Source organism: Crocodylus siamensis, chromosome 11 (assembly GCF_052110815.1).
Source record: "Crocodylus siamensis isolate JL-2025a chromosome 11, ASM5211081v1, whole genome shotgun sequence".
Lineage (NCBI taxonomy): Eukaryota > Metazoa > Chordata > Crocodylia > Crocodylidae > Crocodylus > Crocodylus siamensis.
The window spans coordinates 51,330,911-51,346,522 of record NC_143405.1 but is presented as its reverse complement, the minus strand read 5'-3'; the positions used below and the strand labels follow the sequence as shown (position 1 = coordinate 51,346,522).

Genomic DNA, 15,612 nt, shown 5'->3' with positions numbered 1-15,612 from the left:
TGCACGTTTTGAATGCTCTATTAGTGGGGCTCGTTACCAGGAAACTGTCCTGGTGCCAAGTGTGCTAGTGTGATTTTTTTTTTTTTTTAAAAGGGATATACAGAATGGTCTGACAGCCATTTTGCCTTAGCTTTCCCACTGCAAAAGCTCTCCAGCCCATACCGAATTATGTTCCCACTGCACATGAGGAGAACAATGAATAAATAAATAAGGGGAAAAAACATTCAGCCTAATGAAAGTGAGGACTATTGTTCCCTGACACTCTGCCTCTTTATGCTTTTGTCAAGGGTTTCACACAGTATAGCGGGCAAACTAGCTCTTCATTTAGACAGGCTTCCCCATTCACTAAAGCATTTCATTAGGAAAATAATCACTTGATTGGTTCAACAGAACTTGGAACGGTCTCCAAAAATCTGTGGCAGAAAAAAAAATGCCTCATCCAGTCACTCACTAGATGATCTCTTCCAACTTTTTCCATTTTAATAGTGATTAAGATATCATTGGGTCATTCAGGGTTTAGGGTCAGACTTTTTTTTGTCCAGAAATTGATGAGTTGGGTTTGGGGGTTTTTTTGGTTGGTTGTTTTTAATTTCTAGACCCTTCCCTCTCCTCATCTCAGAACTCAGTTTTTAGAACCAGCCCCTCCAAGTCACAAGAAATCAAACCCCCAAATCTAGCTGCACCTTAAAATATATAAGGCATAAATTTCCCTTACAGTTTGATATCTTGAAATAGTGGGGTTTCTTGAAAGTCTCCATGTTTCACAGACTTGGCTGGTGGGAGCTGTGTACTCTGTTGGGTAAAACCAAACTGGTCGAAGGAGAGAGTCCAAACAAAAATTAGTCTCCTACTCCTTCAAGCGGGGAGTAGAGTTTTTAGGGAAGGAGAAAGAGTTGGCTGTGAAACATTTCTGCAGTAAATGTAAAAGGAGGGGAAAAAAGAAGCCAAATACAACTTGGATTACATAAATATGTTAATAGATCTAAGTCACTGTGGAAGTGGTGAGGAAGGCAAATAAACATTTTGGAAAAGAGTGCCCAGTTACCAAGAGTCTAAGGGCATCTTTGAAGCGGAAGTACCAGCCTATTCGGTCTGGTGTGAGCCCTCTAATGAACATGCTCCGGAGAACTGCATTACCTTGGAGTAGGCCAAACAGCAACTCAACCTTCAGATCATTATCGTGACTACCATGCCAACTGATACAGAGCTAACACAATGTTTCTACTCTTTCAGTTCAATAGCAGAGTGGGCGTCTGGAAATGTCATCATTTTGGCAATCAATCAATCTATTAAACTCACTGCTGAAAGGCCAAACAGATTCTGTTATGCTGAACGAATCACAGCCCCGGCTGAGGCTGGAAATGATATGGAAAATGCTCCCGCTGCAGCCTTAAGACAAAACCCTTCCTCCACAAAAAAACACCCAGGGTGTGGCTTGGTTCTTAGTTTTTATTACTGAGATGCAGGTTTGTTTAAAAAAAAAAAAGTATCAGACTTTAAAAATAGCGCTTTCAAAATGTTTTGCTGAGCGAGTGGATGATAATAAAATGAGCAAGAATAGCTTATCTCAGTTGAGATTTCTTGGGGGCACCTTCCATTCCTCTTTCCTTGGGCAGTACCTGCATGTCTTGAGGTAGCTGTGAGGGTTTGTACACGCTAGATTATTTGCAACCTCTTCAGCTGTGCAATGTGATGTTGCTCCAACCTGTGGTACACCGCAGACTAATGTTTTCAGCAGGCTTAGCCATTCCCAACCATATTTAAATACATAAAGAGGACTATGCCTTAGCCATTATTATTACTTTATTTTTGCATGGTGGTTACATCTCAGGCCTCAGTCAAGGGAGAAGACCCAATGGTACCAAAAAAGACCAGTCCTGCTCATTTAATCTCACAGTCTTAATCCACGACAAGAAACAGCATGTGGATATAAAAACCAAATGGCAGTGGGGGAGGATAAGGTAATGCCAACATGAACATGTTTAGTATAACAGGCAGCAGTCAGAGCATCCCCACTGTCTAGTCATTTTGAGTGCCACCTTGATGTGATCTCCAACAAACATAGCAGCAGCAGAAGCTAACTGTGAGGATGTTTGCTTGTGAGTAAGTACCTAGGCACTGAGGACAGAAATAAGACCACCAAACTCATTTCACAGTAACTTTCAAAGCCTACTAAGCTGAGGAGGATTTGAACTAATGACCAACAAGTGAGAGAAAAGCCTCTTCTGACAGATCCCTTCTTTCTTGTGCTGTTTCTTTCAAGGATCCACTTATCCATGAACTCTTCACAGCCATGAAATGAATCCACAGAACCAATGAAGAGGTAACTGCTAAACCCAAACTAATAGCTTCCCACTGACAACAGTCACCTACAGTCTTTGGACTTTAAAGGAGTAGATATTTTTATGAATAATGGAGGGGCACATTTCCAGTGTGAACAAATGCCACAAACTAAAGCTAAGGAGATGGCACTTCACCCTGGGAAGAACAGGAACAGTCATTTTTTTTCTGTGGCTACTGCCTGGGATGAACACTATGATCAGGGGACAGCTGGGACCAAGGTGAGATGTAGATGCACTAATTCTGGCTTTTCTCAACCCTTGGGTGTTTGACTTTATAACCTTCATAATATTTTAATGTGGCTTTTGTGTGCAATGTTACTAAAAGGAAATAATGCCAACTAACTAAAACACTCAGCTGAAACATCTCACCACTTGAGCTTGCTCACAGCTGCAAGTTTAACATCAAACTTGTGGGCTTGGGATCGGTTCAGTGAAATGGAGATGGTGAGGGGGACAAGAGAACCCTAAAGTTTGGAAGCCCATCTGGAGTTGTTAAAAATGTCTGGGTGCCAGGCTTTGGTGTGGGCACACCTTGCATTTGAAATCTAAATGTAAAATTCTTCCCCTGTTGCTGTACATTAAAAAAAAAATTGCTATAATAAAGCCCAAAGGGAAACGCACATAATGAATCCTTCAGGATTTTTTCCATGAATGAATGGATGGCAAGAAAGACAATGAAATCCCAGCTGAAGATCATTTCATACAACATTCAGGTACAAACCCAACACTTACATTGAAACCAAATGAGCGTCTCCACATGAAATTAATGAGAACTCAGAAACTCTTCCAGCATCCTCACATGGCTATCACAGGTATCCTTTCTCGGCTGTAATGACATTAGCCAGCCGATCCAAGTCTTATGTTTTAATCATCATGAAAACGTGGCCAATTTCCCTCACATCTTAAAACATAATTTCAATATTGGCAAACAAACCTACCGTTAATGCTACACAGTTTCTGCAATATACACTGGCTGTGTGGAAACTATGCTAGTTTCTTGACAGGAGAACAGTAAGTAGTTTAAACTTTGGGGCCAGATCTGGAAACCCTTCTTTGTTTTCATTTCCTTATGCCTTTGAGCCAACGTTGTGGCGCTGAAGTAGATAAAATTAGGCTGAAACAGAGTTTTCTCCTAACCAGTGAAAGCTGTTATTTTTATGAGAGTTCTTTTTATTATGGATTACTAGTGGTTAGGAGTCCTTCCAGCTGGAATGGTAACCATTGGTAATCCGCATGACCATTTCTAAACCCAAGCCTTTTAACATAGGCATAAAACAAAAGCCTTGTCCTCTGGCACAACTACCAGCACAGAGAGGAGAGACAAAAATGACTTTTTCTGTTCTTCCCCAATAGTTTTTGCTGGCGCGTGTTGTGATAACACCCAAATAATTCATTTACAACAACACTGCCCTCGGCATCAAATTCAGTTTTGGAGCCTTATATGGAATTCTTCCAATGTATTAGGGAACCCGTTGTCCCAGAGGTACATTCCCGAGGCAGTGTGGAGATACTTAGAAACCATGGGCTGAAGAGGTGTCAGCTACACCCTTTTCCAGGGTGTGGGATATGTTTTTCCCAATGTTGGACCCAGCTCTGCTGTTGCTCTGCTTTGTATCTAGCAATGCAGAGGACCAAAGGACAGAGGCTGACTTGTCCCTTCATGGTGGTGCAACACAGAGAGGAAGGCTTCTCTGTCTTCCTCCCACCAACCTGGTGCAGACCAAGCCAGTCTAGTGCTCTGAAAACAAAAGCATCTCCTGTCTCTCATAGCTGATGAACTCTGCTCTTGATATCCCTTGTGTTCAAGCTGCTGCTTTTCTCAGTTCTTCTAGGAGAGTCGGGTTAGGTACACCTTGTTTCCCACCCCTCATCTTGGTACCAGGTCTACAGTGCAGAGCTTTATGGCTGAAGTGAACTTTAGTTGCCCATTCAGCCAATAAGAGGTTCTCTCGAGGTGGCCTTCCTCCTCTTTCTCTCCAGAGAACAAAGCCCAGCAGCAGTAACACAGAGGCCTCGCTTATATAGGGAATTCTGCAAATCGTACATTTTCCTGAACTGGAATTTGTTCTGGTGGGAACCCCTATGCACACAGGACAGGGAACTAAATTAGTTTTTACCAACTTCTCCATATCATGAGAAACTCTCACTAAACAGTTAAGCCTGTTGCAGTGTTCAGCTCCCAGTTGGCAGGCCCATCAGTCTCCAGCTTCTAAAAAAACAACTGTCTGCAAAGTGTTGGTCACACTGGAGGTGGCTCTCCTTTTGAGTCTGCTGTCCAAGCCTGGGATGACCTATTTCAGCTTTGGCAACTTACCCAAGACAGACACAATAAGGAGACAGCAGTGCACTGTTGATCTCATCATTTGGTAGTTCATGAGAGACATCTCCCTCCATTGACTGATTCCCCAACTCCATCAAGACAACTGTCTGCTATATCTAGTATTGTCAAAGGGTTTATTCCTCAGTGGGTATGCTCTTCTCTATAGACAGCTCTGGTAGCCATTTCCTCTTGCCTCTCAAATATGAATGAGACTGTGGAATAGTTTCTTGTGTAGTAGTGGAAGCCCCATTGACTGGGACGCATAACTAGTGTGAACAAAACACTGGAGGATTTGTAATACAGAGCAGTCCTGTGTTAGCCAGGAATGGCAGGGATGATTCCTTAGGTGTTTTGGTCCTTAATTTCTATAATGCTGGGAGCAAAACTCAAGTTCTGCCCATACTGACTTTACTCTGCTACCTGCATCTGTTTGAGGTAGCCATGACCTTATCTATCATGTAACTGCTCTAGCCTTGCATCAGGCCATGTCTAGCTGTAGTAGCTGGGTTTAGTTTTTCCCCTCACTCAAAAAGCAAGACTTAGGGGGAGCAAAGTCAAACAGGACCAAATGCTAATTGACACAGGCCCTCTACAAGCCAGATCACTAAATATCACAGTTATTTTAGCCTGTGTTTTCTCAATGTTGAAATGTCATTCCTTTCTCAATCATAATATCTCAATCCTCCTCTGAATTGCTTTCCTTCTCTTTCCTACACATTCAATGTTGTTCTTTAAAGGAAAAAATACCCTCTGCAAACAAGCCGTTGCCCTGAGGCTTTTCCTATGAAAACTCCAGACTTCTGGCATCTACAGAAAGAGCAGTTTATCAAATGACAGATTTCTTTGCAATGCCTCAGCAAGTGCTTCGCAGCTGTAAGCCACTCCAAGCAGAATTCACCTCACTCTTTTAAATGCTTTTTCTGTCTCCTAAATTATAGCTAAGTAAGAGGGTAATTAGGTTTCAACAATTAAAATGATTTACTTACTGTATGTAACAGCCGGAGCATCTCCACGTATCTGTGGAAAAAGACAGAACATTATTAATTGCCACCAAGCTAATGCTGAATGAAGCAGGGGTGGAGCGTGTAACTGCATTTACAAAATAACAGCCAGATGATAATGATGTACTCACGTTTTTTCTGAAGACATCAACTCCTGGGCAATGAGGTGAGCTCTGGACTGTCCTCCTTTCTGTTGAAAACAAAATCACAGGCATTAGGAAATCTCCCCTTCCAAAAGAGAACTGTAAGAGCCAGAGAACTTATTCAATTTATGTGTTCCTTGTATTTGGGGCAAGGACCAGACATTTATTTTGCATTGGAGTAGTGCGTAACTCACTGCTCCATGGGTCGGATTCACTGGGGCTACTGAAACATGAATACATAAATAACGGTAATATGCTAACGGCTGTAAATGCTGACAGGCTGTCAAGGTTTAAAACGCCCTATCTTATCAAAGCCAGAAAGAAAACCTCCATTATTTCCAATGGGCGCAAAATTTGGCAGAAACACAGACAGATCCTAACAGCAGGAAGGTAATTTCAGGACTGACAGGGCTGATATGGTTTGTTCATTACATTCACTTGCAAGAAAAAAGGGGCTAGCTTCTTAAAATATAGTTATATTCCAAACAGTTCTGACTGCTGTGCAAGCTGTGGAAGCAAAGAAGTCAAAGGGCTTTATTGCACACTAAACAAATTGACCAAATTAAACTGCAATAAATATATCAGGAAAACAAACAGCACGTTATTAAAGCAAATAGCATCATTTGAGATCACAGCGGCATGCGCTTAATTGGCAGAGATCTCAGAAGGCACGGAAACCTGCCAAAGAAGCAATGGCAATGGTTCTTAGAGGCGCGAAAGGCTAATTATGGTGCTTCCTTTCTATTTCATGAATCATTTTAGAGGCACAAAATAGATAAAAGCACAGAATCCTTTATTGAAAAAGAAATCTTATACTAAAGCTACCAACTTGGTTAGCAGCTGAAGTAAAGTAGGGAAGTAGCTTTCAGTGATACATGCAATAGGAAATGGCAGAAGGTAGGGCAGGGTGGGACCTTAGGCTAACTGGTTCAGAGAGGCATACTTTTTTGTAGGAGACAGTGTACCGCAGATGCTGACAAAGTAGACTCATGCCTACAAAAGCTTATGCCTCTCTGAAGCAGTTAGTCTCTACGGTTCCACCCACCCTACCTTCCTCCTGATTTCAGACAAATATCTCTTTCTACTAATAGGAAACCAGAAATTCCTTCTCAGCAGGCAACATCAATGGTATCAATTATAAAGGCCAGGTGTGTCATTAATCCATTGCTGTCTAAAGTTCCAGATCTGAATGCCATCTGACTTTGGTAAAGTTTGGATTACATTTGAACTTGCAGCAGAAGTCTGTCTCCAATATTTACACACTTGTGATAAGAGAAATGTGAACAGTAATTCCCCAGATTCTCTAGGCCTTTTCCATCTCTGGATGTATAATCTTGTGACAATTGACATCTCTACCTCCAACATCTCTGGTGCTTTCCAAGTCAGGCTGGAAATAGGATAATAAAGTTTAAAAAGCAAAGGGAAGGCTGAAACATTCCCTGGAAAGTGATGGGAATCTAGCAGTGTGGTAACTGGTGCATGAAAAAACCCAGTTGTGAAACTGACTAAAATGGAACGAACTAATTTGATTTCCATCCCCATTACTCACAAGTAGCATACGGGGGAAAATCAGAGTAAACGATAAAGTGCAAGTTATGCTTTTAAAATTTCTCCAGTTTTCATACTTTCATTACACAAGTAAGGATTGTTTTACAAAAAGTTAGGCTTGTTATTTTCATAGATTTCATAGATTTCATAGACATTAGGGCTGGAAGGGACCTCGGGAGATCATCGAGTCCAGCCCCCTGCCCAAAGGGCAGGAAGCCAGCTGGGGTCATAGCATCCCAGCAAGACAAGCATCCAATTTGCTCTTGAAGGTGTTCAATGTAGGTGCTTGAACCACCTCTGCTGGCAGACTGTCCCAGACCTTGGGGGCTCAGACAGTAAAGAAATTCTTCCTTATGTCCAGCCTGAAATGCTCTTGCAGGAGTTTGTGACTGTTCGACCTCGTCATCCCTTGGGGCGCTCTGGTGAACAAACGTTCCCCCAGATCCTGGTGGTCACCCTTGATAAACTTATAGGTGGCCATCAGATCACCCCTAAGCCTACGCTTTTCCAGGCTAAAGAGTCCCATGTCTCTCAGCCTGTCATCGTAAGATCTGTTTTCCTGACCTCTGATCATACGCGTGGCTCTCCTCTGGACTCTCTCAAGCTTCTCCACATCCTTTTTGAATTGGGGAGCCCAAAACTGGACGCAGTACTCCAGCTACGGCCTCACCAAGGCCAAGTACAAGGGGAGAATGACATCCCGGGATTTGCTCGAGAAGCATCTATGGATGCACGCCAGCATTTTGGTCGCTTTATTAGCCGCAGCATCGCATTGGAGGCTCATGTTCATCTTGTGGTCAACGATGACCCCCAAGTCCCTTTCATCCACAGTGCTAACCAACGTAGCACTGCCGAGCCTATAAGGGTGCTGCAGGTTTTTCCTCCTGAGGTGGAGAACCTTGCATTTTTCGGTGTTAAACACCATGAGGTTCTCGTCCGCCCATTTGCTGAGCTTGTCCAGGTCAGCCTGGATCACCCGCCTATCTTCTGGCGTGGATGCTTTGCCCCAAAGTTTGGTGTCATTGGCGAACTTGGCCAGTCCACTCCTGACTTCAATGTCCACATCGTTAATGAAGATGTTGAACAGTATGTGTCCCAGGACAGAGCCTTGAGGGACCCCACTGGTCACAGGGCACCACGATGAGTGACTGCCATCAATCACAACCCTCTGGGTCCGACCACGGAGGCAATTTCCCAGCCAGCAGATCGCGGTGGAGCCAAGGCCACAACTGGCCAGTTTCGCAAAGGGGTGATCATGGGATACCAGATCAAAGGCTTTTTTGAAGTCAAGATATATGACATCAATCTCTTCTCCCTTGTCCAGATGATAGGTCACCTGGTCATAGAAGGAAATGAGATTGGTCAAACAAGACCTACCCGCAACAAACCCGTGCTGGCTATCCCTTAGGATGTTAGCCTGGGCCAGTCCCTCAAGGATGGCCTCCTTAATAAACTTTTCTAAGATCTTCCCCAGGATAGAAGTCAGGCTGATGGGCCTGTAGTTAGCCCGATCCACTCTCCTCCCTTTCTTGAAGATCGGCACCACATTGGCCTTCTTCCAGTCTTCGGGCACTACACCAGAGCGCCAGGAGCTCTTGAACATCTATGCCAGGGGCTGGGCTATGACGCTCGCCAGCTCCTTGAGTACCCTGGGGTGCAGATTGTCAGGGCCGGCAGACTTGAAGGTATCCACCTTCTCAAGGTGTTCCTTCACGAGGTCAGCATTTATGGAGGGTAGGGGATCCCCCTCACCCAGATTTCCCTGTCCCATAGCAGGCATGAGCATCCCATGGGACTGATGAAAGACTGACGCAAAGTACCTATTTAATAGGTTGGCTTTTTCCTGGGCATCAGTTGCCAGTTGCCCCATCTGGTTTAGCAGGGGTCCAACGTTGCCCTTGCTTTTCCTCCGGCTCCCCACATATCTGAAAAAGGACTTTTTGTTGTCCTTGATGCTCAAAGCTAGTTGGAGTTCAGTTGCAGCCTTGGCTTTCCTGGTTTGCTCCCTGCAGGACCGGACCAGCGCGGAGTAATCCTCCTTGGAGGTGAATCCCATCCTCCATCCTTTGTAGGCTTTCCTTTTAAGCCACAGGAGGTCCACTAGGTCCCTGGAGAGCCAAGGGGGCTGCTGTGCCTTCTTGCTGCCTTTCCTCCGTGTTGGAATAGATTTAGCTTGTACATTGAGGATCGCTTCCTTGAGGAGCAACCACTCTTCTTGAACTCCCATCACCCTGGGGTCATGGTCCCTAAGGGCCTGACCGACTAGCCTCTTGAGCTTGTCAAAGTTGGCTTTTCTGAAGTCAAGGACTTCTGTGTTGCTGACTGACTTGCCAGCTTTACGGCGGATGGTGAAGGTGATCAGCTCGTGGTCGCTGTCACCCAGCTTCCCATCGATCACTAGGTCGCCGATTAGGTCGTCCCCCTCAGCCAGTACCAGGTCAAGCAGTGCTTTGCCTCTCGTTGGCCCATAGACTTCTTGAGTCAGGTAGAGGTCATCCACGCACGAGAGAAAGCTTTGCGACCGCTCGGATTTTGCTGAGTGATCTTCCCACGAGATGTCCGGGTAATTGAAGTCACCCATGACAACCAAGGTCCTGGAGCAATATGAAAACTGCAGCTTCAAAAAGGAGTCCCAAAATTGCCTTTATTAATGTAATCAAGTTCTATTCAAAATACGTTGCAATAAATCTATTTTTTTACTGATGAAATAAATGAAAGGAATGGAAGATTTTCACCAAGGAAGAGGATCAGGTGCCTGGTCCACAAGCTTGTGGGGTCTCGACCTAGTGGTGATAATTCCAGAGGAGGATTAGGCACAGATCTCAGGGGGCGCGTCTACACATGTAGACGTATGTCACAATACCGGTGTGCTATGTCACTGTATGGTGCATTATGGCAACATAGGTATCACATGAGTCTACCTGTGACCGGCAGCTACTTCACTGTAGCGCCACGATCCCCTATTTTACAGTGCCACTACAGCGAAGTAGTGGCTAAAACTAACCGTGCACCACGCACATGATGCAGTACAGGTGGTTACTTCCAAAGGGAAGTGCTAAAGCATGGCACAGAAACAATGTCGCCATAGGGCAACATGTAGACATGCCCATGGAGTTACAGTGTGGAAGAAGTTCAGAACCACTGCTAGAAGAATGAGGCTTCAGGAATGGAGAAGGCACAAAATGACCCATCTTGCCCAGATTTAGTCTATTTAGTTTAATCTGATCAGGAGACAATCAAAAGATGTTGAGAATCAAATTATTCACTGGATTCAGCCATCTAATCCATCGCGCTACCAGCTCAGTATTGTTCTATTGCTTCATCCACTCTAGTTTTTCATGTGTCAAACATTTCTGCTGCTACCTCTTCCCTTTAGGATGCTCTTCCATGGGCTAAGTAAGAGAACTTGATATAAAAAATGTATTTACCCTAAAAGCCATCTTACATTTTGCCTTTGATAATTCATACTATTCTTCAGGTACCTTTTATATCACAGTGAATATTTACTTGCATTCTTTTGTGTGTACAACTTACCAGCACTTCTAGAAAGTTACCCTGTTCCTCTCTTGCTTGTGACCAGTGATGACACGTATCATGCAGGGTAGGTACATACGAGCTGCCAAGTTTCAACAGCTAACTCCAGAATACTCTAAGTGCTTTATCTTCCCTGCCTTTTGACTAGCAGACATAATAAAGCAACTGAATGGGACTTTTATTGCTGGATCACCAAACCCAATACTGGCTACTTTGCACGTCCTCTATTGACAAGCCTGGCTCTTTGCTGCCAAGAAGGAGAGTATATTTCACCATTGCTCTCCCTTCGTGTATACAGATTGTCGCAGCTTGTCATTCTACTTGTGATTAATATGTCTTAGCGCAGAGACAAAACACTGGGACCCCGGGTGTCACATGACCTGTCTAGGGTGAGTTTTGAGACAGTGTCTCTAGGCGTTGCCCGTCTTGTGTTATTTAATTACTGTTTGCTTAACCAGGAAATGAACTCTGAGATTGACGACAGTGTCCGGAGACGGGCTTCTGGGAATAAGGGGATGTTGGGGGTGCGGGTCCTTCAACTATCAAGTTTCTAAAACAAAGCCCAAGTGATTATTAAAACACAACTGAGCTGCCACCTTTTTAGAGATCTTTACTGACTGCTCTTCAGCCCAGCGGGAAGCTCTTTTGAATGTTTCCTTCCCAGGCTCCTGCTTCAGTAGCTGTGCACTCCAATCCCTGCTGTTTGCCTGTGCAAAGCAGATGGAAACACTGGACCTAGACAGCAATTCTGGCTTTACTCCTAGCAGAGTCTTGCTGCCTTTAATTGCTTCATCTCCACCAGAATCTAAGGCACACAAAAAGTTTGTGACACACCACCAGAATGTTTCATAGTTTCTAGGGTTGGAAGGGACCCGAGCAGATCATCAAGTCCAACCCCCTGCCATGGGCAGGAATGAATGCTGGGATCACATGATTATCTAGCCTCCTTTTGAAGACCCCCAGGGTAGGAGCAGGCACCACTTTCCTTGGAAGTTGGTTCCAGATCCTAGCTGCCCTGACTGTGAAGTAGCGCCTCCTGATGTCTAGCCTGAACCTACTCTCAGTCAACTTGTGGCCATTATTCCTTGTTACCCCCGGTAGTGCTCAGGAGAACAGGGTCTCTCCCATTCCACACTGGTCCCCCCTAGTAAGTTTATAGATGGCCACTAGATCCCCTCTCAGCCTTCACTTGTGGAGACTGAACAGGTTCAGGTCCCATAGCCTCTTCTTGTAGGGCCTGCCCTGCTGCCCCCGATCATGCAAGTGGCCTCCTCTGGACCCTCTCCATGTTGTCCACATCCCTCCTGAAGTGCGGCGCCCAGAACTGGACGCAGTACTCCAGCTGCGGCCTGACCAGTGCCGCATAGACGGGGACGATCACCTCCTTGGACCTGTCTGTGGATGCACGACAAAGTATGGTTAGCCTTACTGACCGCTTCCTCGCATTCGCAGTCTATGTTCACCTTGGAATCAAAAATGACTCTAAGATCCCTTTCTGCCTCTGTGCTGATGAGAAGGGAGTTCCCCAGCCTATAGGTATGTCTCCTTGGCTACTCTGCTGTCAACAATTGATGGTGTTCCCATATGATAACAACATTTCTCTTACATTGAAATATGAGGGAAAGTAAATTCTTTCACAGTTGGTGAAAACATCTCAAAAGAGAACCAGGGGAATCCTCATTCCCAGGTAATTTAAAATGGGATTGAATGAAACACTGGAGAATATACAGTGAGGAGCATTTATTAGATAATTTAATCTAAAAGACCTTTTCCACCATTTCTATCATCCTTCATGGTTTGGAGTCAGCCAGTACATGGCTTGTTGAGCAAGCAGTTCTCATGCTGTGTCCAACCCAAGGAAATGCAATCAGGCTTTTAGTGCTTGAACCACCTCTTCACAGAGAGAGATTGCAAGGCAAAAAAAGCAATGACAAGGTTGGCTTACAGGTTTTCCTTCATATCACCCCTTCTTAACAAATACCTCTAAAATAAGTTATGAATCTTCTAAACACATACCCAAAAACTCTTCCAAAAGAACTCCCAGTTTATGGCAAACCACTTCTAGGAGCAGTTACTGGCATAACTTTAATTTCCTCTTAGATTTAGAAACAACTGATTCCAAAACAGCATCAAAAAACATTAATATCTGATCAAATACCCTGCAGCTTATGAAAGCTTATGCATTTCTATTATAGTTAGGCTATAAGGTGCAAATCTCCCTTGTCTTCTGCATGACTTCACGCTATAATTGCTAGCTCAATCAGTTGATTCAACGTCACCTAAGCTAGCTCTTTCTGTTTATAGATGGCATCAAAAAGAGCAGGGACAGCAAAAGCACAGTTGAGACTGTGCCCAAGAAGGGGTTTAAGAGGCTAAAGAATCAGCAGGCTAAGTGTGTTCATTCTGAGATATCAACCAAAGACAAAGGGCCTGACCCACACCTCAAAAACTGCGGAGTGAGGTAGAAAGCTAAAGCTCTGGTGGCTCTGATCTTGTGAAACTTTTGCATGCAGAACTCCCACTAACTTTAATATCTCACAGACCTAAATGTAACAGAGAGTCCACCATAGGCAGCACATCACACTGTGGGACTCTGTGTTTGCTTAGTCTACTTATTGTCCAGTATTTAGGGAAGTAAAAAGCTGCAGTGTCCTCTTCTAACAGTCTCCATATAGTTATTTTCCCTTTCTTTATCATCAGTGCAATCGGCTTGATGGAAACAATCTATGGTTGGGTAGCATCATATGGATAAAGACAAGAAAAGTTGCAGACAGGAAGAATAAAACCAACAATTCACTGCTGTCCATTAAATATACATATATTATTGATATTATATTGTTGCTTGCCAGGGAGCTGAATAACACGATGAATAATGAGGAAATGATGGCCAGTGGCTGATGCTTAGCATTACAAGCTACCAAAAGCTCATACATCTGTCAGGAGCCCATTAACGCTTCATAACAGAGCTCCTTTTTCATGAGGTGTTAACATGCTTATGTTATATGTAGTGTATGGTTTATCGGTGACATCCTACCCTGCCAACCTGCTAGTTGTGCTGGAAGGTGTGTTTGTGGGGGCTGCATTTCAGTGGCCAAACTTCCTGTTTTCCTGGCTGGTAACCTGTTTCTAGGTGGTCATAAATTAGACCTAGTGATGAGCAAGGAGTCCTGTTTGTCCAGTGAAGTAGAGACTGAGCTGCAAATGAAAGGCAGGCTTATTTCCCAGTCCCGTGGTCTAAGAAGAACCTCTCCTGGAGAATCTGCTTAGTTATACAAGTCCAAAATCTGCCCACTGAGAGCAGTCTAAATTTGTCACTTCCTTATGGGGCACAAATCCTTGGGGCACTCCCAAATACAGCTTGTGTTTGGGTTTTGTGTGTCTGCGTTTCAATGTAGGAAGGTTAAAGGTTTGCAAAACAGAATGATTAATGGAGCCTGGAAACCAATCCCATCCAGTGGAAAGATAAGGAATGGCAAAGGCAATTTTACATGCTGCAGCAGTGAGATGGTGGCTGCTTTGCTCTTTGCAAGCCCTATGTTGCCTAGCCTGCTATCGTTTGTGCACAACACAGGTCTCCTCTACATGCTGTCCTTGTTCTGCGGTGCCCTTATTTCTGGCACCTGAGAGAGGGTCATGGACACTCATTTCCAGGGCTTTCTTATTATAAGTCCAGCGTTAAGGGCTTCTCCTCTATCCAGAATGCCACGGTACCCCATAGCCTTATGGAATATTACATGACCTGTGTTTGGGGATTACACATTCAGTTTGATCAGCACTGGATCCATATACACATGCACCTTCCCTAGGCAACCAACTAAAATGCTTTCAGTTTCTATGGCCATAGGACACATCACGTATGCACTGGGCCTGATTCTACTCCCCTTAATATAATTTTTACCCTGTTATGCTATTGATCTCAGTGGAGCTCCTCCTGATTTTCCACAATGTGACAGGAATATCAGATATTTTGTGCAGTGCCCTGTGCATCACTCCTACTCTTAATGAAAAACTCTCAGCTACGTTTTAAACAGACTCATTTCTCTTAAGAAAGCAGGTTTTAGTGGTCCTTTGCATGGAGGTTAAAAATAGGAGGGCTGACCAACCCATGGCATATGTACTTAAGTGGCACAGGCAGCCTCTGATGTGGCACAAGGTAAATCACGGAGGGGGCAGGCAACATAGTGGCAGATAGGGCAAGGAGCAGAAAGTAGAGCATCAGATTGGGCACAGAGCACAGGACAGGGAACAGAAAACAGAGCAGTGGATTGGGCAAAGGATGGGATCAGTTGTACTGAGGGGAGTTCAGGGCTTAATTTGTGGCATGCCTGCTATAAAGGTCACCCCACCCTCCGGGGTGAAATACAGGATTCGCTATATGCCACTCTTGAATATAACAGGATCATTGAAATGGAAGATACTGCTACCACATTCCCTAGTGATCTGGTATTTACCACGTTACTAATGTACCCTTTCAAATCACCATTGTAAAGGAAGGGTGGGCTTCTTATCAGCCAGGGTGCAACTTATCAGTGTAAGTCTCAAGTCCTTCCATTGACTACTGGAGCTATTTTTAAGCTTATTACTTTCTCATTGGACCCACACCCTTTTGGTAAATTTGCAACACATGAAGTGAGTCCGGCAGAAATAGTTCATCATGCAACTCCACCAGAGACACCTTCCTGCCTTGCCATAGTCACAATGCCCTCAGCCTGGCTGCTCTACAA

The 15,612-nt window shown here is 44.3% G+C and overlaps 1 protein-coding gene across 3 annotated transcripts in view; it reads right to left on the bottom strand.

The window, feature by feature from the left end:
* FGD5 (FYVE, RhoGEF and PH domain containing 5) overlaps positions 1-15,612 on the bottom strand; it is a 149,686-nt gene that overhangs the window by 64,224 nt on the left and 69,850 nt on the right. For all 3 annotated transcript variants that reach the window (XM_090022683.1, XM_090022685.1, XM_090022684.1), the window contains exons 4-5: positions 5,795-5,853; positions 5,649-5,679 (exon numbers count right to left, since the gene is read on the bottom strand). In XM_090022683.1, the coding sequence (XP_089878809.1) occupies positions 5,649-5,679; positions 5,795-5,853 (90 nt within the window). The remainder of the gene's footprint in view (positions 1-5,648; positions 5,680-5,794; positions 5,854-15,612) is intronic.